Consider the following 26,264-nt stretch of genomic DNA (forward strand, 5'->3'; position numbering starts at 1 on the left):
ATCTCAAGCACAGGACTTCCCTTTCGAAGGAATAAAAAAAGCAGTCAGGATCTCAGGAAGGAAACCAAAGCAGAACTATGAATTCCCCTACTGTTGTGTACCTATACTCAAATGTAGCCTGCACACCTTTTCCTCTGTGACACGTTTGTAAAGGGTTTCATGAAAAATACACAGGACAATTCTAAATATCAATGAATTGTTGACCGACTTTTGGAGTCCTTCTATCTGTTTAATAGTCTGCTTGCCATCCATCCAATTTATGGGTAAATGATTGCAACAACTGCCTCTTGTCATGCTCTTATTCAACACATCGCTCCACATGCCTGTTTGGAGTTAGGCCAGCTATTATGCAAGACGTGATCTTTGGGACCAGATCCATAATTAAAGACATGGCTTGCCACAGTGCAGGCTCAGGATACAGAATCGGGAAGAACAATTACGAACAAAGCAAATGAGCAGCAGAACTGATGTGAAAGCAATAGTCTACTGAAGAGCTGAAACATCATTTGCCATGTGGGGAGACACAAATATTTTTGTTGAAGGTTATGTTTACTTGTGTTTGTTGTGTGCTATGTTTTATTGTTTGTAGGTTATGTTAACTAGCCCTCTGTCAGGTACATTCATGGTAGACCTAAATGTTGTTTTATGACAATGTGCAATAGCTTCTTATATCTTATAAGTTCTTCAAATTTCCAAACAGGTGAATCAGTATATGCTTAAAATGGCTCTTACAGGATACAAAAAAACAAAACAAAAAATGGGATGGGATGGCATTTTTACTGGGATGTTCTCCGGTCTACAATATCATAAGAGTAGGCTTGACCATGCACATAGCAACCTAGGGGTACGAAGGACATGAGACTTTATTGCCATGATCTTCTCTTACACCCACAGTTCTGGAGACTGGCTCTAATGATAAGATCATTTAAAGCAACACCAAATAACTTTTCCTCTGTCGCACGCACTATTTGTTACAGCACCAGCTTTGCAAATAACAATGTCCACAGACAAGGTAGAATATGTTGCATGATTTTATGAAAGTATATGTATTGCGACATCAGATGCAAGTCAAATTTCTAGTTTCTCATGTCTCATTCCATAGAACTACAGATCCGCTACCCGATCCAACTACAGATAGCCTACATAGTATATAGCCGATACATTGCCTTTATAGCCGATAGAGGGCCGCGAAGCGAATGCAGAAAGTGCCGCTCACCCTGTTACGAGTTGATGAACCACTGAAACGATTTTGGAAACATCTTTAAGGTACAAAAAACTCTTTGGTGTTGCTTTAAGCAAATCCCTTTGCCTATAGCCTATGCCAGGGGTCGGCAAATAGTGGCCCGCGGGCCAATTTTGGCCCGCCATCTATTCTATCTGGCCCGCGAGATGACGTTAATTTGCTGTTTAAATAAAAAATAAAAAAAATGATTTTTTTTAACCCCATGTTTTTAAAAAGAAAAAAAGGCCTACAGCAATCCCATCAATTTCAGAACATTTATTGAGGTATAGATGATAGTCCTACTAAAGTGACAAAACAACAGGTGGAACATCCTTGCAGTTATCCATGGCGCACAGGTCGGAACGGTATTGGCACGCGAGCGCGTAATCTTGTGCAAAAAACAAAACAAAAGTGTCCTGTCTCCCTCTTCCAGTGGGCAAGGTCAAAAATAGCTTATGTTTAGTTAAATTAATAGGCTTGGCATTAATAAATGCAGGCAGGCTCAACACATACCTCTGCTTCCATTCTTCTTTGTAGGTCCTGCATTCTGAATCAATTTTTCTTTTCAAGGCTTTTGACAACGACATTTTGCATCGATAACTAGCATATAGCAATGTTCAGCTAATCATTTACACGTCATCCAAAAGAATAATATTTGTACACATTAGTTACGGCAAGTTGCTAGGCAAGTCGCCTGTTTCATGAGAGACGACAGGAGATGCAGCAGGCGGCATAAAACAGCGCACATAAGCAAATAAACGTTTTTAATGGAATTAAATTAAATGCATTTTAAAAGTTAGATTAATAATTTAAATAGTAGGCCTATAACACCCCCCCCCCCCCCCATTACAAAAGCTATGGCCCGCGATGCCATTGTCTGAAAAAAAATTGGCCCGGGTCCAAACGTAATTGCCGACCCCTGGCCTATGCCTTCAGACAATTTATGTGGTGCATACAGTTGTGTTCATGTCACAGGAATAGGCCTCAGTACACAACACAAAATGGCTCAAGACAGGCCTATTCTGTATCCTCAAGAACAGACTACATGATTATGATTGGCCAAGTGACCCATTGGTGTTTGTTCGCTCAGAGGAGATTTTTTCCGATGGTTCGTGCTGTTGATCACCTATAATTTCCAAGTCCTTACACGGACGTGACTTCCACTTCTGAAGATGAAATTTCACACCATCAGTCCCGCCTTGACGAGGGACCGATTGATGTCGGGCTGACGTTGCCTCTCGCGATGCTTTGCGTAGGAGGGGAGTGTCAGATTCCACGGACAAGAGAGGATAGAGGGAGAGAGAGGGGCGCTGAGGTGAGTTTGTAAACATTCTACTGTCAATTTTATAATCCTTATTTAGTGAAGACTGAAATGTCGTAAATGTACAGTGTATCACTGGACAGATTGGTTTTGTTTAGTTCGAGCGAGTGGTATTTATAAATGGAGGTCTATTTGTCCCTTCACTAAACTGTTGTGGTAGCTAACACTAGCTAAATCTACGCACAGTCTGCTAGCTAACAAGTACAGTACTGGTTCGTTTGTATCGCAAGCTACTTGCTAGTTTGATCGCTATTCACAAACAAGTTAGCGAATTATTTCTACGATGCTCTGAATTATTGGTCTTAAATCAGGGTCTCTTTTGAATCATATCTGACAAAATGTCGTTATGTGCAATTGTCTTCATAGACTGTTGTAACGAGTTTGATCTGTAGGCGCAGCATACTTTTTCGCCAGCACAGCTTTATTAGCTCGCGGCCTGCTCGCTGGAAGTCCCTGGCCCTGAAAGAAAGTGGTAAATTCCAGGTTTTGAGTGGGTCTCTCATCAACCAATTACGATCAGCTAGCTAAGTCGATGGACATTGCTGTAAGCAACTCATAAAGGCCATGTCGATGATTGACGTCCTTGTAGCCAATGCTTCGAGGTTATGGGCTGGCACATGCGGGAAAAGGTGGGGTTTTAACCTGGCGTGTGCATAACTTAGCTAGCAGGATAGCTTAGCACGGTGGCTGGCTGGTTGGCCAGCTAACAACTTAACATTAGTTTAGCGGCGGTAACTAGTTTCTTTTACAAATCTTCCGGAGTACATAAACTATTTAATCACACACAAAGTCGAATTTATTGAATCTTCGTTAACCTTAAACAACTCTGCGTGTTCACTGTCAGCTAAATAATTAAGATCTGGGTGTCGCCGCCCAAATGATAGTAAGCTAGCTAGTCAGCCAGCCAGGCATCTAGTATAATGTTAGCGTCGCTATCCTGCTAACGTTTATAATGTTATAACGCAAAGGCTGTGTCATTGGCTAAGTGGCGATTTGTATGATCGTTTTTACGTGGTAATCCGTCTTCAATGCTTATCGTTTTTATGTTTATTTTAAAACTTACACGGAATATATCTTAGCGAGTACTGGCATGAGGGTGGTTTGACATAGTTAGCAGTTTGGCGAGCTAACGTTAGCTGACGTTTTGTGAGGTTTTGAGTGATACATTAGCTAGATAAGACAAACAAGTTAAGACCCAGTTTGATCAAAGATTTCCATCTGAGTAAAAAAAATGCAGCCATGGACAACTGCGATTAACGGAATGAAATTGAATAATTTATGACAACCACAGGTTTTATTTATTTAAATTTGTCTATTTTTTTTGTTTACATGAAGACATGGATGCGTTAGGAGGCGAGGTTGGAGAGCAAGGTCTAGACTAAATATTGGAAGTCTTTGTGACTGGTCTGTCTCATACTAGCACTGAGTATTCTGTTGATTTATTTAACGCAAACAGCAAAGCATTTGCTGGTCCTCCAGTGTTCTGAGTCTTGGACACCTGTAGTGGAGTGCAGTGCACAGATCCTTTAGAAATATCTGCTAATTAGTAGGTTATCCATAGACATATGAGCCCCACCATGCATCCACATACCATACCTGTCACCACCATGTGTGTGTTCAAATTGAATTTTAAATGGAAATGTAGGTCAAGTTGTTTGGAGCTTGTTTTTTTGGTCTTGTTGAAAGTGTAGTTCCAAAGCCAATCGTTTCCCTAGCAGTGCACAGATCCTTTAGAAATATCTGCTAATTAGTAGGTTATCCATAGGCATATGAGCCCCACCATGCATCCACATACCATACCTGTCACCACCATGTGTGTGTTCAAATTGCATTTTAAATGGAAATGTAGGTCAAGTTGTTTGGAGCTTGTTTTTTGGTCTTGTTGAAAGTGTAGTTCCAAAGCCGGTCGTTTCCCTATGTGACGACGGCAAAGTTTTTCTTTCTCTACTTGAACACCAGAACTGTGAAATGTGACATGGAAACATTTGCACAAAATGATCATACCTGATTTTATGTGGGAAATTGAATGCTCCTTTTATGATAGATTTAGAGCAATAACTGTGATGACTGACATAGCACATGTGTCTGCTGGATAAAGAGCCAAGAAGTGAATGAATGTGAAATCACATATGCAGCTCTTTTGGCTTGGTCACGTGAATCAAAGCATCATCCTTCTTTTAGGTGGACCCTTTCCCTTTAGCAGTTCCACCCACTGCATGCATTGCATTATAAGTGAGGCTTTACTTGCAATAATAGCTGCTTTCAGTTATTTGTAAGTCCGCATGCTCTGCGGATGTCAAGCGGTTGGGCCTTATATCTGAACATCATAACCGGCCATTTGGAATTCCGAGCCGGCTGTTACACTACTCCCCTCCTAGTATTTCCGACGGACATTATGTAAATGAGCTTGTGTCTGAACGAAGCGAAGAACATGCGGAGATTCTGTTCATGTGCGTGTTCAACCACACGGAGATTCTGTTCATGTGTGTCGGTGTCGCACACACATTACTGCATAATGTCAGCATGTTAGCATCATATCTGAATCACCCGAATGGTCTTTGACGAAGCTCTGCGAAGGACGTGTCTGAAAGCAGCTTAATGAAAGGATGTCTACCAGTTTGTCAGTGTTTTTTTGTATTCAAGGTCATCAGTACAGCACCATTAAACATACCCTAGAGACCATAATCTGCTTTGTAAATAGATTTTGAGATTCAGATTGTTTCAAGTCTCTCAACAGAAAGCTGCACTGGTTCCTCCATTGTGTGTTATTTTCTAATGGCCCAGCATGACATTTGTGTTGAGACCTCTGCAGTTATGCAGACCTGGCTATTGGGTTTCATTTGTTCCATACAGCAAAGCCCAGGTTCAGTTCGGTTAGATAAATACATACTGGTCGGTGCTCATGCCCTGCAGCCTAGATCTCTCTTCACTCTGACATGCTGAAGAGCCCCACACTTACCTGTGAGCTACCCAATACCCAGGAATCTTCCATAAGAATTCCTATCTTTCTCTCTCTCTCTCTCTCTCTCTCTCTCTCTCTCTCTCTCTCTCCCCCTTGCTGTCTCTTTCCCTCTCTCTGTCTGCCTTTCTCTGTTTGTGGGGTCTCCCCTACCCTCTGGCAACTCAAGCTCCAGATTCCTCATTCCTGGCTGCAGCCGGAGCTATTAATACAGTTTGTTTAGTCAGTTTCCTAGCAGGCAGCATCAAACACTGCAGGCCAGTAGCTGATTATAGCCGGGCCCCTGCTCCACTCCACCTGCTGACGAGGAGAAACCCAAGTCAATAGCGGCGACGGCACTGGCGTCGGCTTCGAACCTCGCCCACTGGATCCAGGCCACCGGCCAGTTCGGCTGTGCCTTGCCGCCCCCTGGATGAGTTTAAACTTAGTGGACGCAGCAGGTCCTCTTCTGGGGCTTCCCAGGCCCCAAAGCCCAGTCTTGGCAGCCACCGCCGTTGCCATGAACAGCACACCAGCCATCTCATCAGCAGCTCTATGTCAACACACACACACACACACACTATGAGTTCTCATCTTAGGATGGGGAGAAAAAGGGAAAGGCTCAGGCTCCCATTTGTTTTATAAGCTGAAGATGCAATAATCTTGGTTTAATGGCAGCCTTTATAGCCACTGGGATTGAGTGAAATGAGAAAAGGGCCACTGTTTTGCAGCGGTCGAGGTTGTAATTAAGTTGTTTTGTAAGATGGCTCCCTTTTTTCTGGGCCTATTTTTATAGCAAAAGCCCTGGTAAGATTTCAAGTGAAATGGTTCTTTTAACATGCATGCATTTTTTTTTTAAATCGACTTCCTCTATTGCTTGTTGTCAGCACTTTCGTGTCTTGAGATGTAACACATGATATGCTATCAGGGTCCAGCAGATTGTTACTTGATAAACAATTGGAAAAACCCACCTGATGCATAATGTCGTGAGTTTGTGCCTGTACTGGGCCAGATTAAGAAGGCACCCAGATAGTCAGAAGAATAGAAAGTGAAGGTGATGTTTGTCTTTCTGTGTGTGTGTTTGTAAATTGACTTCTCACACACCTCTGTCCAAATTGACTTTATGCGGACTCTAAGCTGCTTGAAAGCCTTGGCACCAAGCTGTTGGCTCGCCTGCTTGAGTCTGTGAGGTCTGCAAGGAATCAAGCTGCCTCGCTTGTGTGTCACTTTGATCTCTGCCAAGAGGGAAAGGCCTTCTCAGAGGCAAACAAGATGCAGCGATTCCTCTCTCTCCCACACACACACACACACACACACACACACACACACACACACACACACACACACACACACACACACACACACACACACACATAACCTTCCCCCAATGGAAAATGAGCCAGGGTATGCAGCAGCAACAGCGGCTCGGTTCAACCTCAGAACCAGCCCGACACCGTGTATGCCTCAGAAGCGACCATCCAGTCCAGTGGAGACACTCGGGTGGGTTAACACCGGTAGCCCTGGAGGTCAGCGAGAGCAGCCTGGCTAATGTCTCCGTGTCAGAGGAGAGGCCATGGAGAGCTCCCAGGTGTAAGCGAGCTCTTGAGGGCGAGAGAACGAGAGGCCGTGGCGAAGCGCCCTGTGGATTTATTATGCGCAGCCGAGGATTGCGTAACGGTTGCTGGATGTCACTCGGTGCCTTTGGGTCGGTGTAGGTGGTGGTGGGGGGTCAACGGAGATCGGGGGGGGGGGGGGGGGGGTGGAGGAGCAGTGTTGAAACATTCATGTTGGCTTCTCCACCATCCGCCTGATTCAAATTTAATGAACACATTGCCTTTTTTTCAAGAAAGTGGAAAAAAAAAAGGTTGAATTCCCGAACCTGTCCTCACACGGTGTGTAAAAGTATGCCCAGGAACATGGGGGCTCTTCACGGAGAACCGACACACAAGGAAGAAAACAGTTCTACCCATGGATAAATAGACTGTGGGTTCTGTCAGTTCAGTGTCCCAATGTCCCAATGCAAAGGGGAGGAGGCTGTGAAACTGGTGCCTCCTCATGCAACTGTGTGTGTGTGTGTGTGTGTGTAGTGTAGTGTCGTTCAATTGTGAATCAATGGAACTTCCCGTTGAGACAGACTGGAAGTGGCAGAGGAGATGGGCGGAGTGCTCCCACACTAAATGAGCGCAGATGAGTGCGCGTAGTGGGCAGCTGTGCAGTACATGCATGGCCAGCAACACGGTTCCCCCTTTACGGAAGCAGCCAGTGGAAAGAAGGCTGAACACTGGAGACCCAGTGAAGGGTGCACTGCTGGACTTTCCCATGCACACTTCTGTTTGCACAGAAAGGGACTTCCTTGGTTTCTTCTCAGTAGTGGCAGTTAGACTGAGAGGATGCAGGTTCTTGCCATAAGAATAATAATCAGCAGAGGAAGTATGAATACTGAATAGAAAACTTTATAGGGCACCTGATGTGTTGTTACAAGGGAGACTTGTACAGTTATATGCAAGCATGTGCAACACAGAGAGAATCAACAGCATAAATGTCTGCCGAAGCTAGCCATATTTTACGAACACTGGCTGCGTTATTCCCCACAAAATGGATTTATGAAGGGGACACCCCCCCCCCCCCTCATTTCCCCCTGCCCACCACCTGGGCCCCTGTTTTTAACAGAAACCTTGTAAACCGTTAGTGTGTTAGTCTCCCCATCGGGTGGCAGATTCTTCTGATCCCACTGAAAATGTGTGATTGTGCATCGTGTCTGTTCATGTTTCAATTTGTGACCCATATTCTGTGCATGTATGCAGCCGATGCTGGTGCTTCCACTACTACGAGTTTGAGGAAATATGCTACAGGGGCATCTTATGAGGTCCAAGACTTTGTTTTACACTGAGAGACTGAGGATTACAATGTGAAGGAGAGGAGGAGCTGCGAGAGAGAGAGAGAGAGAGAGAGAGAGAGAGAGGGATGGATGTCATTGTGCAAATGTCTGTTCCCTCCTCATCTGGAAACTGCTCCTCATTGGCCAGCCAGATGCCCCCAGTGTGAAGGAAGTATCACCAGGGAAACTTCAGCTTGCTGTGTGTGTGTGTTTTCTTTTTTCTTCCCTGCTCGTGTTATTTTTAAACACCCTCCGCTTCCTGCATTGACTGAGGATCAACCAGTAGCATCCATGCTTTGTTGGATTTAGAGGGGCAGCCACAGACATCTATTTAAAAAAAAAACGGCACCAACAACATAGCAACAATGTCTTTTTTCTCTCCTCTCTCACAGTTACATTGCAAGCTCTTCGCAAAAATGGGGGACGACAGACCTTTTGTGTGCAATGCTCCTGGCTGCGGGCAGGTAAGTCTTGCTTTGTTCTTCAGCCCAGTGGTCTTGGGTTTCAAACATGTGTATGTAGGGGAGTGATTGTGGGTGGGAGTTCAGTTCACACTCCGTGTCTCCGTGACATGGCTGTGTGTGTGTGCTCTCTGTGCGAGTGCTTGAGAGAGAGCAAGAGAGAATGAAAGAAACAAACTCCGGTCACACTCAGTGTTTCCTTAGTCGTGTGTGTGTGTGTCTGTGTTTGCATGCATGAGTGTGAAGAGCTTTTCACACTTAATGTCTGTGTGTGTGTGTGTGTGTGTGTGCGCGCGCATGCTCGTATGTGTGTGCGTAGACCATGTGGTAGATGCAGTAACAACTTCACCAGTAGTGGGGCAGCCATGTGCTGGAGCGGGTGACACGGGCGGGCTCAGCGTCTGGCGCCCTGGCACTTGTTTGTGCACACGAGGCACCCTCTTTCTCAGAAACCAGAGTGCGAGATGGTCGACAGATAGACAGGCGTGCAGACATACAGACTCAGTCAGAAGAACACTAAGAGAAGGCTGTTGTGAAACATGGCTAAAGTAACGACTAACGTCTCCTCCACCAGTGACTCAGAGGCTGTGGCCATGAGTAATGCGGCTGCTGTCGTTGCCTCAACTCGTCTGCCCCCCCCCTATCTCTCTGTCTCTCTCTTTCTTTCTTTCTTTCTTTCTTTCTGTCTCTTGCTAACCACTAACTCCTTCTTTGTGACCACGTTTGAAGACTTGGCTGTGATATGCCATGTAGTGCTGAATGAGTGCGGCCCAGAGAATAATACACCATTTAAAAAGCAGCCTTCTGGCTGGAGGAGATCCACTCGCCACTTATTTCAGTGCAGCCAAGCTGGTCAGCGTTGTGTGGCCGCTAACTTTTCCCACTCTGCTTCTCTCACTACACAGCTGCATTTCAAGCGTCGGCGCGATACTGCTGGCTACAGATTGCGAGTCTGTTGCCCCCCTGAGGGAGGCGATCAGCTCCTAATGCACAGACCCACCAGGCGGTTTTAATTTGAGTGGTGGTTGGACTGATCAGAAGATGCGCCTGTGGAGCGGTCCCCCCCCCTCTGATGTTCATTTTCCGCCCGCCCCACGCGCACGTTTGCAGCCCTCGTCTCTCCAGCTCCTGGACACGGGCCCTGCCTCTCGGGCCTTTTGCGGTTTAGCGACGCTAAGTGTAAACATTCAGCAGAGCAACATGAGTCTGGTATGAATAATAGATGCAGGCTAGTTGTTAGCTCGTGTTTTTTTTTTCTTCTTTTCTTCCTCTTGTCTCTGCAGAGGGGAAGAAACAAAAAAAAAAGAAACCTCAACACACATCCTTATCACAGACATCTCCTATGTATGCCAACAGTTATGTAATTGGACGAGCTCATCTTAGAAGGCCTGAGGGAGAAGGACTGTAGTACCGAGCGCACACGCACACGCACACACGGCCACAGGCCGACAGAAGGTGCTGCTGAGGGTCGGCCCGTCTCAGCTGGTGTACGGGGTGGCCTGCTGTCGACGGAACGGAAGCCGGACGGCCGAGCGGAAGCCGTGTTCCAGGCCTACCGCCGGCGCGTTGGTGCAGAAACACCTTTTTTTTTTTGCATCGGTGATGGCACAGTGCCACAGGGCGTCAGCTGTGTGCAGTTGGCGTGATGGGATAGGACAGGGCCTGCCTCTTTTGCCCAGGCCTCATGCAAAGCTGCACAGTTCATGACGAGAGATAATGCAGCTTGCATTACGTTGCTTCGAGGAGGCGGCTTTTGGAAGGCTCTGAATGAAGGGGAGACTGGTTGGTGTTGGTGTGAGGGAGGATTTTCTAGGAGAGCTGAGGATTTCCACTGTAAGAGCCAAATTGAGTTTTGATTGTTTCTTTTCTAGTTGTGGTTGTGAATGAGTGAGTGAGTCTAGATGGCCACCAGTCTGTCTACACCCACCTAAAGGCTTGTCGGGAGGCTGGAGGTGGAGCCCAGCGGAAAAGGCCTTAAGAACGGGAAGCCACAGCATCTGGGTGTGGTTGAGAGGGCAAACCGTAATTTGATCATGCCGTGGTGTTTAGACTGGGGTGCTACCATGCAAGAGACTTATTTTTATTGTTTTATTTTATTTAGCCTTGCGTCTGTTATATCCTACATCTTGTTACAATAGGTGGTCATTGGTCAGATTGGGACAACTGTTACTTATCTTTCATCTCCATGCATCAAGACATGTCCAACTCAGTCACCAGTAGTAGTAAACCAGGGAACAATAAGGGGAACTGAAAGTACTACAGCAGAGATGGGGTATGTTTGTGAATACTAGTTACTACACCAGCAGTGATTGGGTACGTTTGTGAAAGTACTACTACACCAGTAGTGATGGGGTATTTTTGTGCGCGACCTCGCAGATCCCCCGATTCCATTTGCACCCAGCTGTCACCAGCCCTCCCACTCTCAGCAGCTCCACTGCAAGCCCAGCAGGACATTTCACTAAACAGTGATTCCTGCACTGGCTTTGCATGTAGTCGACAGTGTTGTTTTGGAGGCTTCTTCAAAATACCCCTATGCCAACATACGATGTTGACCCAGTATCTTCATACAACCCTCCCGCCCCCACACACACACCCACACACTCCCACACCCACACACTCTTTTCTCCTCTTTGAAGCCCCTTAAGGAGGCGCCAAAATGTTGCTGCTGCATGTAAATAATGTTTAGAATGCCGTGGCTAATCTTGAGTGTGTTCTTTCCACTGCACGGCTCTTTCTCTCGCTCGGCGTCATTGCCATGCAAACAGGGCGGTTTTGTTTGTGTGGAGAAGTGGGCATGAGTGGGCACACACTCTGTCCAGCTCTCAGCTTTCCTGTTAAGTGACTCTTATGTCCTTCACCACCTCTTCCAGCACCCCCAGCACCAGCGCCACACTGAGACGCAGTGTAACCTTCTCGGGGCGAGGGGTGAGAGGAGCGTGCACCATGCAGTTGTTGCACTGGTGATGCTGGTACATCTAAAAATACAGCGCCTGACACTTGACTGTGTTTCCACTGGGTGCACGCTCACTCGCCCGCCTGCCTGTCTCTCTCTCTCTCTCTCTCTCTCTCTCTCTCTCTCTCTCATTCCTCTCTCTCTCTCTTTCTCCCCTCTCTCTCTCTCTCTCTCTCTCGGCTGCAATGTAACTGTGACCCACCGCCAGAAATAGTCCAGGGTGGGTGGGGGTGGTGTTGGTGGAGTGGAGAGAGAGACAGAGAGAAAGAGAGAGAGAAGAGACGAGACGACAAAGACGGGCCAGAGGCCTCTGCAGCCAGCCAGCCGCTGACGGTTCCTCCCACACGGCCCACTGAGTCACCCAGCGCAGAGACGAGAGGCAAGCGAAGGAATGTGCCCAGGCACCACATGGCCAGAGGCACCACATGGCCAGAGGCACCACATGGCCAGAGGCACCACATGACCAGAGGCAGACGTCTAGCTGCTGCTGCTGCTGCTGCTCCTGCTGCTCCTGCTGCTCCTGCATGGGATTAGTCTGAAGTCGCTTACGCAGACTCACACCTGTTTTGTCGTACGTGTACGCTTTGACCTGCGCGTGCCTCGTGCGGGCCACATGCCGAGTTTCGGTACGTCCTGTTTCGCAATGGCAGATGCAGGGCAGCGGCTTGTGCGTTTTAACGCCCCGTACGAGCCTGCCAGCGGATTGTGTCCAAAGTGCTGGGTCAAAGTGCAAGTCGTGGAAGCTTGGCGCTTCTGCAGCACAAACAGTTGTTTCGGCTTTTGTGTATGTGTGGGGTTGCATAAGTGATCTCTGGCTGCCAACATCCCCACCCACCCCCACCCCCACTCCCCAGTCAGGCATCTCCCTCAGGGCTTGTCATGGTTTGTCGTTTATCACCCGCACACACCACACAACAGTGCCTGGGATTCGCAGCGAAGGTGCCATCTGAGCATTGAGAGTGGAGGGTGGGGCGTGGTGGCGAGGGCCCAGGCTGAATAGGCAGGCCCATTGTGGAAGCCCCTCTGCCCAGAGGCTGGGAGCGAGGTCACCGGGATCCTTTCCCAAACAGGGGCGTGTTATTTTTCTCCCGCACACAAACAGGCTTTTGTTGCGCATGGCACCCGCACAAACGCTAGAGAATACACACGCTCGGCTCACAAGAAAGCGCACGGGCGGAGGCGCCATACTGTACGGCTCAGGTTCTGAGGAAAAGTGATCGCTCGCTCTCTCTTTGTGTGTGTCTGTCTGTCTGTCTGTCTGTCTGTCTGTCTGTCTGTCTGTCTGTCTGTCTGTCTCTCTCTGTCTGTGTGTCAATCTGTCTGTGTCTGTGTGTGTGTGTCTGTGGTTGAGCTCCGCGTAAAGAGTAGTCCTCTTCATGAAGTGCCATTTCTCTGGTCTCCCTGTTCTCGTGCCTACCTCTTTCTGTCTGCATATGTGACATGCATCTCTTTGCATTCCCTCTATCCAGAGGTTCACCAATGAGGACCACTTGGCTGTGCACAAGCACAAACATGAGATGACTCTGAAGTTTGGCCCAGCGAGGACCGACTCTGTCATCATAGCAGGTATCTCACCACATGTACCACTATCATAGCAGAAACCATCTGAAGACCATTTGTGAGTGTGTTTTTCCCCCCTTCCTAATAGGCCTGTGAGCACTGTTAAATGAAGTGACTTGAGAATTTATAGGCTGCTCTGACAGTCTGTTTGTCTCTTACACATGGATTGCACTTGCACTTTCACTTTCTGTGTAGTAAACTTCCTTAAAAGTATAAATAATCCAGCGTAATTTCCCCATCTCAGACCTCACACGTAAACCAAAAGTTCACTCCCTCAGACTTTTTAAAATGAATCCTGAAACTTGAGCAGAAAGCAGTTCTGTCTTGGGATAAAGTAAAAGGTCTTTGATGTGGATTAAGGTGAAACTGCTGAGTAAGTGTAAAGCCTCCACTGTTCTGCCTGAAGTATTCCCAGCATAACAAAGCTTTGGAGGACACCTCTTTATTTTCTCTCGCTTTGGCAAAGGCTGCCTGTCAAAATAGCTGTTGGTTTCTAAAGAAGCAGACAAAAAAACATGTGTGTGTCTCCCTAGTCCTATTTTTTTTTTCTCCCTAGACCAGACACCGACTCCCACACGCTTCCTGAAGAACTGCGAGGAGGTGGGTCTCTTCAATGAGCTGGCCAGCTCCTTCGAGCAGGAGTTCCGCAAGGCCCAGGAGGACGACGACAAGCGGGCCAAGAACCCGGCAGTGAGTGTTCAGGAAGACGGGTGGGGGTGGGGGGGGGTCTTTGGGCTTTGTGGAGGTGGAGGGCTTGCACAGGAGATTGGAGGGTGGAGGGGGCTTGGAGGTGGAGGTGAGCGGAGCTGTTTTAACTCAGCGGGGATCACGACAGCACCAGCGGGCATCCGTCGCTGTAGTCTGAACCCTAGAGCGAGATGCATGAGCTGTGAAGGTGACTCTTGTGTTTTTTCTTGTTACGTTTTGCGACTTGTTGTTCACTCCGCCGCCCCGTTTTGTGTATGTGTGCACAGCTCTCCTCTGCCAGCACGGGGGTCCTGGACATGAGCCTGCAGACGCCCTCCGAAGTGAAGGTGAAGGAGGAGGAGCCGGTGGAGGTGGACTCGTCCCCTCCTGGCAGCCCAGAGTCCATCTCCAGCAGGTCGGACAGCGAAAATGAGTACGTGGGGAGACCAAAGGTGAGGCCACCAGAGCTCTCGATACGGCAATGGGTCAGCAGGACTTAAGCCTGGAATGTTATACTGTATATAGTTACAAAGTGATGATCAGCATCTATATGCATACATCTGTATTGACGAAAACTAAAGCAGCTTGAAAAGAAGTTAAACCGTCAGATTGCATACTGTCTGAGCATCTAATATATACCCTAGGTGGTTTCCTGGGGGATTTGGGGTCCCCGAATAGTTAGGAAAGATTCTAGAGACGGTTTCCACATGTAGCTGTTATTGTCACTGTGACTTGTATTAGTCCTGAGTGTGACATGGAAGATTAGAGGAACATTAGCATCTCTCTCCAAGTAGCAGGGATGACGCGTTCCCTTCAGAGCCTGACTAGACCTGTGATGTGCAGAGGTCTAGTCAGGCTCTGAACATCCTGTGACTCACCAGAGCGATTCTAATGAGTAGTTCTAACCCTCCAACCTTGTATAACACAGTGTTGGTTTCATTGGAAGGCGTAAAATGTCCTATGAGCATGTGCAGTGTTGAAATGGGAAAAGAGGGCTCTTTTCCATGCTTCCTTTAGACGCCTCAGTGAAGAGGAGTCTGTTCATGGTCTCTATAGGGTAATTAAGGGTGTTTCCCTATCCAGTTGTTGCCAGATGTGAAAGTGGACACTAAGCACATGCACTTACGCATGAATCCACAATGGGCCCCCTCAAGCTGTGCATCATTAAAATCAGACGCATTTGTAGCTTGATCATTTGGGTGGGCAAAAAAAAATCTGTGCATTGATCTACTGAATATCTGGAGAGGACACTGCACGAAGGCTCTAGACTAGACAGTATTGGATTGCCTTCTTTGGCAAACTAGGCTAACAGAGTCATTCGAGGGCTAAGCCTGGGTGGTAGTTCTAGTCTTGCAAAAGCAGTCAATCAGAGCACTTAACTGATATAACGTGTGTTAACAATTATACCTGTGTGCCGACCACCCCTTTCCCATGTTGTATGATATAAGAATGACCACAGTGCTGCATAGTCTTCTGCATTCAAGTACATCACCACGACTACCGGATATGACACCCTTCTGGACCTCCATCTGCAACGTGCCTCATTGGCTAAATCCTTTAACTGAGTGATGTGACACCCTCTGCTCTGCTTTCACAGGACACTCCCCCCAGACCTCCGGTGAGTGCCGCCCCGACCCCCACCATCGTGCGGCCGGGCTCGCTGCCCTTGCACCTGGGCTACGACGCGCTGCACCCCACCATGCCCTCGCCCACCTCCGTCATCACGCAGGCCCCGCCATCCAACCGCCAGCTCGGGTACGGACGCTCACCACACCACCTCAGCATTCTCCTCCAAACCCACTGATAAGATTGGCTCCTAATTGCAGACTGTCGCACAAACGCACTCGTGCACCAGTAGCACAGAACAGTCATGCACAGTGGCAGTGCAATTAGACACTGTACTTTGGACGTTATAGTCTAAACCGAGAGCCGCTTATGCTTGGGGCTGATAAGACCGATATGACCTACTAAAGAAGATGCTGTTCTGTCTAGATAATAAAACAAATTCTTTTGTTGACACTTTGACCGGTGCTTTAATTTATTGCTCTCATTCTTCTGTTCAGGTCTCCGACTGGTCCATATCCGATGATGATGCTTCCCAATGGCCAGACAGTGCCCGTGTTGCCTGGGCCGATGCAGATGCAGATGCCCTCAGTAATATCTGTGAGTACCCAAGACTGTTGCATGCTCATGAAAGCTGCTTTGCACTTAGCGCTAAGAGAGAACGCAGCTACCGTGTCACCTCCTCTAAGATGGCAGATGATGGTCATACCGTGATGTTGCACATTGTAGTGGTGTAGCACATCTTGACTTGCTCACACTGCTGTTGCTTTAGAACTGTGCTTTTCTCCTTCACAGCTAAACCAACAGTTTATAGCGCAGTAGATTCAAACTACCGTGTTCACCTTTGTTAATGTGCTTGTACAGTTGTTCTAAGTGTTGGAAAAAAGAAACTTACTATGGCTAGGCTGCTGGTTAAAGGGACCAATGGAAAATATCTGTCAGTAGACATTAGCCCTCAAGATCATATTCAGTCCAGCTTTATTAGTTGATCATGTTTTGTTAGCATTTTATTATGCTAGTCACAGTAGGTTGCTTTTCATGCTTGAATTTGTACACGATGACTGCCTTATGCCATGTCTTAATTATACACTGTTACTTTTGGACAAGAACCACGATGTACCGGTTGTTACATTTTGTGATTTACCTGATCAAGAGTCTACATTTTCACATTTTGAATGCTTTGAAATGTGTAAGCCCTCGTATCATCGAGGGATAAATTATATATAGATCATTTTTGCACCCCAGGTTGGCGCCTCCTAGTTTTTCTTTTAATTAGGCTATAATGACTGTTTGGACCACTGATTTGTCTTGCAATTGTCTTTGTTATTCTGTTGCTTGGTGGAGTTGATGAAGTCTGTGCGGAAGAGACTTGAAGAGGTGGTCTCCCCCAGGGCTGCATAAAACATGTTGCCGTGACTGTTGCTATAGATACAAACTCCCAAAACCAAAACATTCATAAGTCTGTCAGCGGCAACATAAACCTGCCATTTTATTTGCCAAAACCAAGAAGTAGACGTATTCAAGTATGTTTTTCTGCATGATTTTGATGAGGAAATGTAGATGGGGTGAAAATCCTAAAGTCCTTGAATTGCTTATGTTAAACTGTGTTTGATACATACTGGGAGTGATGGTAGATGAAGGCAACAGAAAATCGGAGATCAGTGAACAATGATTCTCATTATTTTGGGATTTGTGCAGTTTATGTCCAGTATATATGGTGGTATTTAGTGTGTGTGTGTGTGTTTGTGCAGCTGGCGAGACCTCTGATGGTGCCCAACATTCCTGGCATCCCTGGACCTCCACTAGGGGGCAGCAGCAGTGGCTCGTCCTCACCGTCAGGCTACAACCCCCATTCTGAGGCCAAGATGGTGAGTGGAGACACACACGCACACACACGCACACACACACACACACAAACACACACTGCAGGCATGCAGACCCTCTCTGCAACCTTGCAGTAGAATATACTCAAGGCTCAATATTGACTCGCATGATTCACCTGTTCTGTAATGTGTGCAGAAGGCTCATCCCTGAAGAGTATCTCTTTTGTGAGACCATAACCAGAACTAGTCTTGGTGTTGCTCTCAGTGAAATAAGCTAAGAACAATAGCTGTGGTTGGAGACACTTCATAATCTGTATTTGAGGCCTTTAGCAAGGGAGAAGATGCATGGTACTCCTCAAACGGATCCAGTTGTTTTCATGGTCTTTTTGGTGTATGCCCTCAAGTGATCCGGACAAATTCCTGTCAACTGATTCCAAACCACAATGCACATTGTGAGAATCAGCGGGTTGGCAGTACCAGCTTGAAAGAATACTGCTGTTTGCCACAGATGCAACCTTCAACAACTACAGGAGCCACAATAATGCTTTGCCTTTTTTGTGGCTGGTAGATTTTTTAGTTTTTTTTGTTTCGTCAACTCAACATAAATGGAGAATCATAAATAAACACAGATGTGGTCATCTTATTCATTAGCTGTACTCTTGTTGTGGATACTTTTGATTCTGTCATGCACCATTAGCAGGGGGGGGGGACAATACAGACAAACAAATTGGCCAGTTTAAGATGCAGTTTGTAATTCTGACAAAAGGTTGTTTATTTGAGCTCAACAGCCATCAAATTGCACCCCTTCATGTGCTACTAAAGACGTGTTGATTGGCTGCAATTGTTTGTCTTTGTTTAAGCCACCGTGTTTGTTTCCCCTGCAGAACCAGGATTGTGGACAAACACTTTTTTTAACGCACACACTAAACAGACCACTAGAACTGAAAAAGTTGTCATTTGTTATCAGATAGGATGCAGTCAGGTGACAGTAACTCAATAACAGCAAGTCACTGACTACGTTTCCATGCATACCATATTCTGGTTTTGTTTGGAATAATGACAATATTCCAATTGTGCATGGGTCATGTAAAAATCTTATTCCAGCTGCCATAACCTGATTAAGCTCATATTCTGAATACTAAAAACCGGAATAAAACCCCTAGCACATGTCTCTTTTAACTGGAATATTGTGGCATATAAACACATACCAAATGCCCCTTTCGTAATATTAAATTCTGTCTGCACATGTTCATGCAAGGAATTTTGGAAGCTTGGTTTGTTGCTCTGACACTTGGCAAACATAGTGAAAAGTGTGGCAAAAGGCTTGAGGTCAATTTATCTATTAAAACCTGGAAGTGTAAATGTCATGATGGAAGTTATCGATGGCTGAAAGCATCGTAATGCTCAACGAAGCATGTTTTGCCCACACTGCTGACAGATGAAGAATCGGTGAAAACCCCTCAAAGCGGCCTATTATAAGGCTAAAATGAATAGTTGCTCTAATCTGGCCAAATTCCCCTATTTTGCGGACATGAATGAAATTCAGGGACCGAGACCATTGAGACGTCATGACACAGATACTACTTCTACTGCACGTCGCTGGTTTATTCAGCATATGCTGATTAACATGTAAACAGGAATATACACATGGAAACATAACCAGAACATGGATCTTAATTCGAATGTAGTGTGCATGGAATCGTAGTCATTGTCACATTTCATGTGTGTTATCCAAAATCACAAAACCCATTAGTATGTATATTTAAGATATGAATTAGTTGTGGAGAATGATCGAGATACGGACAATTCAAAGTTTTCGTAAGAATGAGAACAGCTGCAGTTGTCTAACTCCTGTGTGTTTGATGTGTGTGTGTGTGTGTTTGGTGTGTGTGTATCTGTGGTGTTGTGCAGAGGCTGAAGGCTGCCCTGTCCCAGCAGACAGCCACAGCGCAGAGCTGCGGCAGGGTGTCCAGCCCCATGGTGCCCCAGCGGATGGAGCAGAGTCAGCTGCTGGTTCAGCAACCAGACGCCCCGTCCCCTGCACAGCCACAGGTAACACACACACTGCGCGCTGTTGCTCTGGAGACGTGCTTTCACACGCTCCGGTCACGTTGCACTATTCTGAGTGGGCTTGTTGGCACTTGGCATTGAGCCCATATTGTCTGGGCAGTTGGACATGTCATTAGGTGCATGTGTGGGAGGTGTGAAGCAGTGGAGGAAGTGGTCGTGAGTGATAAACACTTTGAGGAAGCCTAAGTCGGCTGGAGAACCCATATCACTAGACTAATGGACTGATGTCATTTAATGACGGTCTGCAGTTTCAGATGTAGGCCTTTGTGTTGTGCTTCTGAATGAGTGACTAAGATCATGTGGGAAAGCCCAGCTGTGTGTACTGTAGCTCCATAACTAAGGACAGAGTCGTGAGATGGAGGGGGCATCCCTCTGAGAGCTCCGAGTCTGCACAAACCCTCTCTCTATACTGCTTCAGCTTGCTCTTGGCTTCCGTCAATGACCTTTCCCCTCTGTCCATTGTTCTCTTCTCTCAACTGGTATGGGCTTTGTCGTTCCTCTGTTCCGTCAGGTATCTCCCGCTCAACCCACGGGGGGCCGTAGGCGGCGGGCGGCGGACGACGACCCTGACGAGCGGCGGCAGCGCTTCCTGGAGCGGAACCGGGCGGCAGCCTCGCGCTGCAGGCAGAAGCGCAAGGTCTGGGTCAACTCCCTGGAGAAGAAGGCTGAGGAGCTCACCTCTCTCAATGTGTCTCTGTCGGTGAGTGGAGCCGGGGGAAACATCGCCGTCCCCGTACCAAGCGTCTTGCCCTGTGGATGATTATTAATGTCAGATCATTATGTAAGCAGGGTTCCCACGGGTCATGGAATTTCTGGAATATCATGGAATTTTGGAAAGTCTATTCCAGACATAGAAAGTCAGGGAATTTTATCATTTTTGGGTCAAGGTCATGGAATATGAGAGAATTTTGTTGTAGCAGTTTAAAATGTACTTGCCAAAATACATTAATACAAATATATGTCAATGCAGAATTGGTATATATCTTATTAGCTTTACTGCTTGCTTAAGTAGTAGTGTTTAGCCCAACTTTGTTTATTTAATGCCCATTTATTTATATCCTGCTCTAAAAAAGTAAAAGATTCTTAAATGCTACGTAGCTGCTCTGAAATCTTTGGTTACTATATTGTACCATTCATTCTATAGTAGGTCATGGAAATTCAGTTTTTTTTGTCAGAAAGTCAGGGAAAAGTCATAGAATTTTTCATTTGACTTGGAGTGGTAACCCTGTGTAAGGAATATTGGACGACACAGCGTTCAAGTAGAAGAAAGTAATGCTGGTACACCAAGTTTGAATTGATATGCAAGTGTAATTCCATTTTAAAATGGGAACTGCAAATAGGAATGTTTCACTGTCTCAATCAGGAATTCAAGCAAGCTGTGATATAAGCATTGCCATATATGCTATCCTTTTACATTACTAAATGTGAAACATGTTGGAGGTTGTGGAGAGGTCACTTGGTTCTGTAGCTCTAAAAGACTTCCTCCTCACGCCTGCCTCTCCCCCTGTGCTGCTCTGCAGAATGAGGTGACCCTCTTACGGAACGAAGTGGCCCATCTGAAGCAGCTGCTGCTGGCCCACAAGGACTGCCCTGTGACCACCCTACAGAAGAAGAACGCCTACCTGGGTAAGCCCTGCAGCACCACCTTTCTTCATCACAGCTGAAAGGGGTTGCGCTTGATTCCCCTGTCCGATTTCCCCATCCAGACGGGCTTGCAAAGCCCCCTTCCTCCCCCTCCCCTCCCCTCCAGTCAGATTCTAATCACTGGCGGCAGGTTATCCCAGGGAGATTACAAAACTCTGTAGCCGGGGAGGTCTGATTCAGAGAGTAGCAGGCAGCCAAGTGCATGATTCGCTACGTTTGCAACAAATTATGAGTAAGCCAAGTTGCTAAGCTAGAAGGTGGAACCATACAGCAATAGAAGTTGGAAGTGAGAGAAGCTGACCTGGAGTTCCATTGTTTCAAATGGGCTGGTTGGCCCATGCTGACTATGGTTGGCTGTGTTCTGATAATTTAGGACAACTGATGCAATTTCCTGGAATTAGGATACGACAGTTTTAAGATGTATCTGACAACATAATTTATCCTAGGAATTCCAGTCACTCCTTCATCTGACTTTGGAGTCCAAAGTTTGGACAGCACTCCCCACCCATAGAGGACCACCTTCAGATGTGACAGGCGCTTCTCACGCACCTCTGTTAATTCTGTTTGTTCTGAAACACTTACTGAACCTTTTGTATGTCTTGCCACATCGTTAGAACTCATCGTGTGCTATTTTAAGACAGACTGCACATGTAGTAACATGAAGGTGTTGTTTTTCTCAGAGCTGTGTATTTCTGGCAACCGTAGGTCCACTATTAGGGTGAGTTTGAAAGAAAGCTGAGTAAAGAGCCTTCTCAGTTTGTCATGTCTGTTTTTGCATTATGTCAGAGCCAGTGCTGTTAGCTAAATGAGCATGATTATTGTAACGCACATATTAATCCATGGTTGTTAATCCATGGTTGTTACTACAGATCTATTTTTTTTTTTTTTTTAAATCATTACAACATCCCAAGACCTTTGCACATTTTTCACACATGTATTTAGTATTAGCCTTTAGATGTCATTTCTCACCCCCCCCCCCCTCTCTTCTCTGTCTTTCGCCACTGCAGGAGACGAGACCATGAAAGACGTGTCGGAGCCCGTGGGCTCCCCGGCCGCAGTCATCCAGCACAGCTCGTTGGCCCCGAGCCCCTCCTCGGCGGGCCCCAACGGGCTGAGTGCACGGGCGGCGGCCGAGGCGGTGGCCATGTCAGTGCTGGCGGGCATGGGCAGCCACCGGGGCGAGCAGGGCCACGGTGCCGGCGGGCCCTCCCACGTCATCATGGCCACACAGTCCCAGCCCTCCACCAGATGATGAGCGCAGCCCAGCGGGTACGGGACTCCAACCCCCCCCCCACCGCCCCACACGCACCATCCCCGCCAGAAAGAGATGGAAGCAAAGAGAGAGAGGGAGGGATGAGGAAGGAGTCTCTACTCTTCGTTCTTCTGTTCTCTTCTTTCCTCCACCCTCTGACCCCCCTCCTCCTCCTCCTCCTCCTCATCTTGAGCCGAGGAACTAGTCAGCCTTTTGAGAACAGACTGGGACTGAGAGTGAGTGAGTGAGCGAGCGAGACTGCGTGCTCCCTGTTCACTATGCCATAGACTACAGGGGCTGGACTCCAAACCTCCCCACTTTTACCCTATATTACTCAGCCCGTCCCCCTCTCTCCCCCCCACAACTCAGTCTTCACCAGATCCCAGTGACCAGTCACTTGTCCCTCCACACCTGCATCTTCACTGGACTGTAGGCCTGCAGTGTCACTGTCGCGTGTGTCGCTGTCATTGTGATGATTGCTGCACCGGTTTGGACATTTTACTTCTCACTTGTGACCTTTTCCTCCCCCACCTCCTTCACACAGCCATATGCACATACATCAGAACACCCTCAACTGCTGTGTGCGGTAGTTGGTGTGCGGTCCAGTGATTGACGTGACACAGCTCATATGTTTTGATTTATTTGTTTGTTTTCGTTTCTGTTTCCCCGACACATAAACACAGCCTGGGCCAGGTTAACATGTCAACATGCCTTGCACACTCACTCACTCACTCACTCATTTACCCATTCATTCATTCATTCATTCATTCAGTCAGTCAGTCAGTCAGTCAGTCAGTCAGTCAGCCAGTCAGTCATTTATTCTCAGTCAGTCATTTACATGGTGACATTCTTTCATTCATCCATTTGTTTAGTCACAGAGATTTCTGTGTCTCAAGATTGGTACCAAAACAATGCAATATTTATAATGTCTTTTTTATGGAGAACTCAAACAAAACACTTTATGTATTTGAAATCCAGGTTAACAAGTTGGTCCCCTTAAATTGTTTTTCTCAAAATGGGCTTCATTTAAAGGCGACCAAGCACCCTCCCCTCTATGCCCTTAGTGGAATGTTTTACACACGTTGCACATGCATGAGTGGCTAACGTGAGTGACGGTTGTGTGTGTGTGTGTGTGTGTGTGTGTGTGTGTGTGTGTGTGTGTGTGTGTGTGTGTGTGTGTGTGTGTGTGTGTGTGTGTGTGTGTGTGTGTGTGTGTGTGTGTGTGTGTGTGTGTGTGTGTGTGTGTGTGTGTGTGTGTGTGTGTGTGTGTGTGTGTGTGTGTGTGTGTGTGTGTGTGTGTGTGTGTGTGTGTGTGTGTGTGTGTGTGTGTGTGTGTGTGTGTGTGTGTGTGTGTGTGTGTGCGTGCGCGCTGCTAAACATGAAAGGCAGTGTGATGATGATGATGATAATTACAAGGCCTCTTACACTAATGTACTGTTTTTCGTAGCATGCAGCTTCAAGCAGTTTTCATTGTCCAGTTGCTCTTGGCACATCATGTCCGCTCATGGTCCAGTTCTGATCTTCTGGCATATCTGTGAAAAGCCTTGATGACTTTCAGAGGTGGTCAAGGGAAAAGGGGAACATGCAGAACCCTAAGCAACTAAAAAAAAGGCTTTACATTTTTGCGATGTTATGCACCATTTATCATGGAATGAATGCCACCTTCTCCGTGCCTGCCCCCGTCTCCTATGCACTGGGTCTGCGTTGTTCCCTCTGGGTTGATTTTGAAATGGTCAGACTTCTGGAATGCGTCTTTTGTCAGAACCACAAGTGGTGGATTGACGGCTCGTTTGTGGCCTGGTTTAAAGTGTTTCGATTGCAGTCTTCCCAGTTTCCTACAGGGACGCATTTTGCTCAGCATTCAGCTGGACGGTGCGGTGGCCACTGCCCCTTCCCCTCCCCTCCCCCACAGCCTCTCTGTGTCTCCATGTCCCTTTGCCCTGTGATACCAGCCTATTTATTTATTTGTGCCGTTTTGATGTCTGGTTTTTAAATGGTTCAGAGGCTGTGTGCAGTCTACTGGCGTTTTAACATAAAAAAAAAATCTTCTCCTTTTACATTTTTGTTTCTCCTTCCTCCTCCTTGTGTCTTCTTCTCCTGTCCACTCTTTGTCCATTGTTGTGTCCTGTGTGCTTGTTGCTGCTGCTTGTCCTCTCGTGTCACTCTCCTGAAAAAGAAGCCATGGCAGTCTCCAGCGCCTGTGCAAGCCTGTCACGCTGTCCCTAGTGTTAGGCCATCCAGAGCAGAACAACCAGACTGTTGAAGAACCTTCCCTTTCTGACTTTATAGTTAACACCATCCATGGTCCTAATAAAACAGATGCACATACACACACTCATATACACAGGAACAGACACCACCTTAAAAATGATCCACAATAATCAAGCAAACAGATTCTGCCTTAAGAATCACACTAGTGCCTCAGACACCCAAACCCAGGTCTGCATGCAGCTACCCTGGGAAGAAAGGAGATCACCATTGTCTTGATCTGGCGGTCTGCCCATTGTGAAGAGGCATCCATCAGGAATCGAGAAAAGCTTTATATTTGTATTAGATGTACTAAATCATTGATGCCTTCTCAACATATACAATTTGGAAAGAAAGCTCTGAAAGTGATGGTCATGTTTCACTTTTATTTGTCCTCCCTTTCCCCTTTTCATTTAGTTGTGAGACCTCTAGGTTGCCTCCTAGGCGATGCTGGGTGCAACTGCACCTTCATAGAATGGCGAGATGGAGTCACTGTAGTTTTTCCTGTGATGGACTGTGGCGGTGTTTTAGTAGTTTCTCTAACACAATGTTGGCATATCTCCCCCTATCCTGTTTAACATAATGTGATATGTTAGTCACCTTAGGAAAGGAAGTGATGCCGGAACTAAACAAGGGATTATCAGATGACTTCTTTTGTTCTTTTGCTCCTTCTTTGTACATAAACATGGATCTTCCCTTCTCATGTATTGTATTGCAGTGTATAATACTGCAAATAAATTGAGGTTATCAGTCCAAAACATAAGGGCATGTCTAAATGCACTAACGAACGAGATGCAGGTTTATTGTTGACTTTTATATTGTTCTTCCTTTTGAATTGATCATTTATCCATGCTTTGGTGTATCCTGATTTTATAGGTTCTCCCTCAGCGACATCACACATTTGTGACATCTTTGTCTCACGTTTATATGTATGTGTATACATATTATGATTGCTCAGCAACTACTTGACACATATCTCATAAATTACTTTTAAGTTCTTGTCCTACAGTCCCAATGGTGACCCTTGCATTGTGTTGTACTTTATACCGATGCTATATATTGTCGGTAGTCCCTTTTATAGACGAATGTTGATCATGAAATGGGAAGAAAACTCTTATTCAGTTTTTCATACTAGTAATTGTCATTGGCACTTTTTTCCAAGAACCTGTTTCTCTTCATTGCGTGCTATTGTCAGGACTATAGAAATCCCTGTCATAAGAAATGCTTCTCTATCTTTTGTGTTGTAATAATGAAATGTAGATAGATTTTTTGTTCTCTTTCCTTTGTTCATATTTAGTTATTTTGTGTGTTTGTTTTTCAGCAAGGCAGGTCTTTACATTTTCAAAGAAATTTTAAGGGGAAGTCTGGAGAGACGTCTTAGAACCAGTCAGCTCCCACTTGTAACCGATCATCACGGTTAGCTTATGCAGAATCTCATTCTACCAGAGCTTATCTCCATCATTCTAATGGGATGCAGAGTAATTAATTTATTTTGGATTTTGTTTTCATGGATTTCCCTCAAATGTTTGGAATTATGAACAACATGTACTGGTAGACGCTCTGAACGCAGTAATGCCTAGTTTTAGGGGGGTGGGGTGGGATAAACAATAAGGAAAAGATGTTTTAAAACGTTCTTCTTAATGTC

At 46.4% G+C, this 26,264-nt stretch overlaps 1 protein-coding gene across 4 annotated transcripts; it reads left to right on the forward strand.

Annotated features, from left to right (window-relative positions):
* The first annotated feature begins 2,485 nt into the window (after positions 1-2,485).
* atf7a (activating transcription factor 7a) lies at positions 2,486-23,543 on the forward strand. 4 transcript variants are annotated; one of them, XM_076275941.1, is made up of 12 exons: positions 2,486-2,537; positions 8,752-8,823; positions 13,243-13,339; positions 13,890-14,023; positions 14,308-14,472; positions 15,618-15,775; positions 16,084-16,183; positions 17,335-17,451; positions 19,318-19,458; positions 19,988-20,176; positions 20,997-21,102; positions 22,128-23,543. In XM_076275941.1, exons 2-12 carry the CDS (start codon positions 8,776-8,778, stop codon positions 22,370-22,372), a joined length of 1,500 nt encoding a protein of 499 aa, XP_076132056.1. In that variant the 5' UTR covers positions 2,486-2,537; positions 8,752-8,775; the 3' UTR covers positions 22,373-23,543. The 4 variants fall into 4 exon arrangements, with proteins under 4 accessions (XP_076132056.1, XP_076132059.1, XP_076132058.1 ...); XM_076275944.1 differs by lacking the exon at positions 2,486-2,537 and adding an exon at positions 21,801-21,838 and having other exon boundaries at positions 8,731-8,823; positions 22,128-22,267; XM_076275943.1 differs by lacking the exons at positions 2,486-2,537; positions 22,128-23,543 and adding an exon at positions 21,567-21,792 and having other exon boundaries at positions 8,731-8,823.
* The last annotated feature ends 2,721 nt before the right edge of the window (positions 23,544-26,264 follow it).

The sequence above is a fragment of the Alosa pseudoharengus genome, unplaced genomic scaffold (assembly GCF_046254945.1).
Source record: "Alosa pseudoharengus isolate Yale_2024_CS ecotype anadromous, Long Island Sound unplaced genomic scaffold, YU_APseudo_1.1 YU_APseudo_1.1_scf_9, whole genome shotgun sequence".
Lineage (NCBI taxonomy): Eukaryota > Metazoa > Chordata > Actinopteri > Clupeiformes > Clupeidae > Alosa > Alosa pseudoharengus.

What these genes read in the sequence shown, in the direction of transcription:
- atf7a (XM_076275941.1), top strand. Translation starts at nt 8,776, where the DNA reads ATGGGGGACGACAGACCTTTTGTGTGCAATGCTCCTGGCTGCGGGCAG. An exon ending in CCATCCAACCGCCAGCTCGG is followed by an intron (nt 15,776 to 16,083) that starts GTACGGACGCTC and finishes TCTTCTGTTCAG; the next exon opens with GTCTCCGACTGGTCCATATC. An exon ending in CGTCCCCTGCACAGCCACAG is followed by an intron (nt 19,459 to 19,987) that starts GTAACACACACA and finishes CTGTTCCGTCAG; the next exon opens with GTATCTCCCGCTCAACCCAC.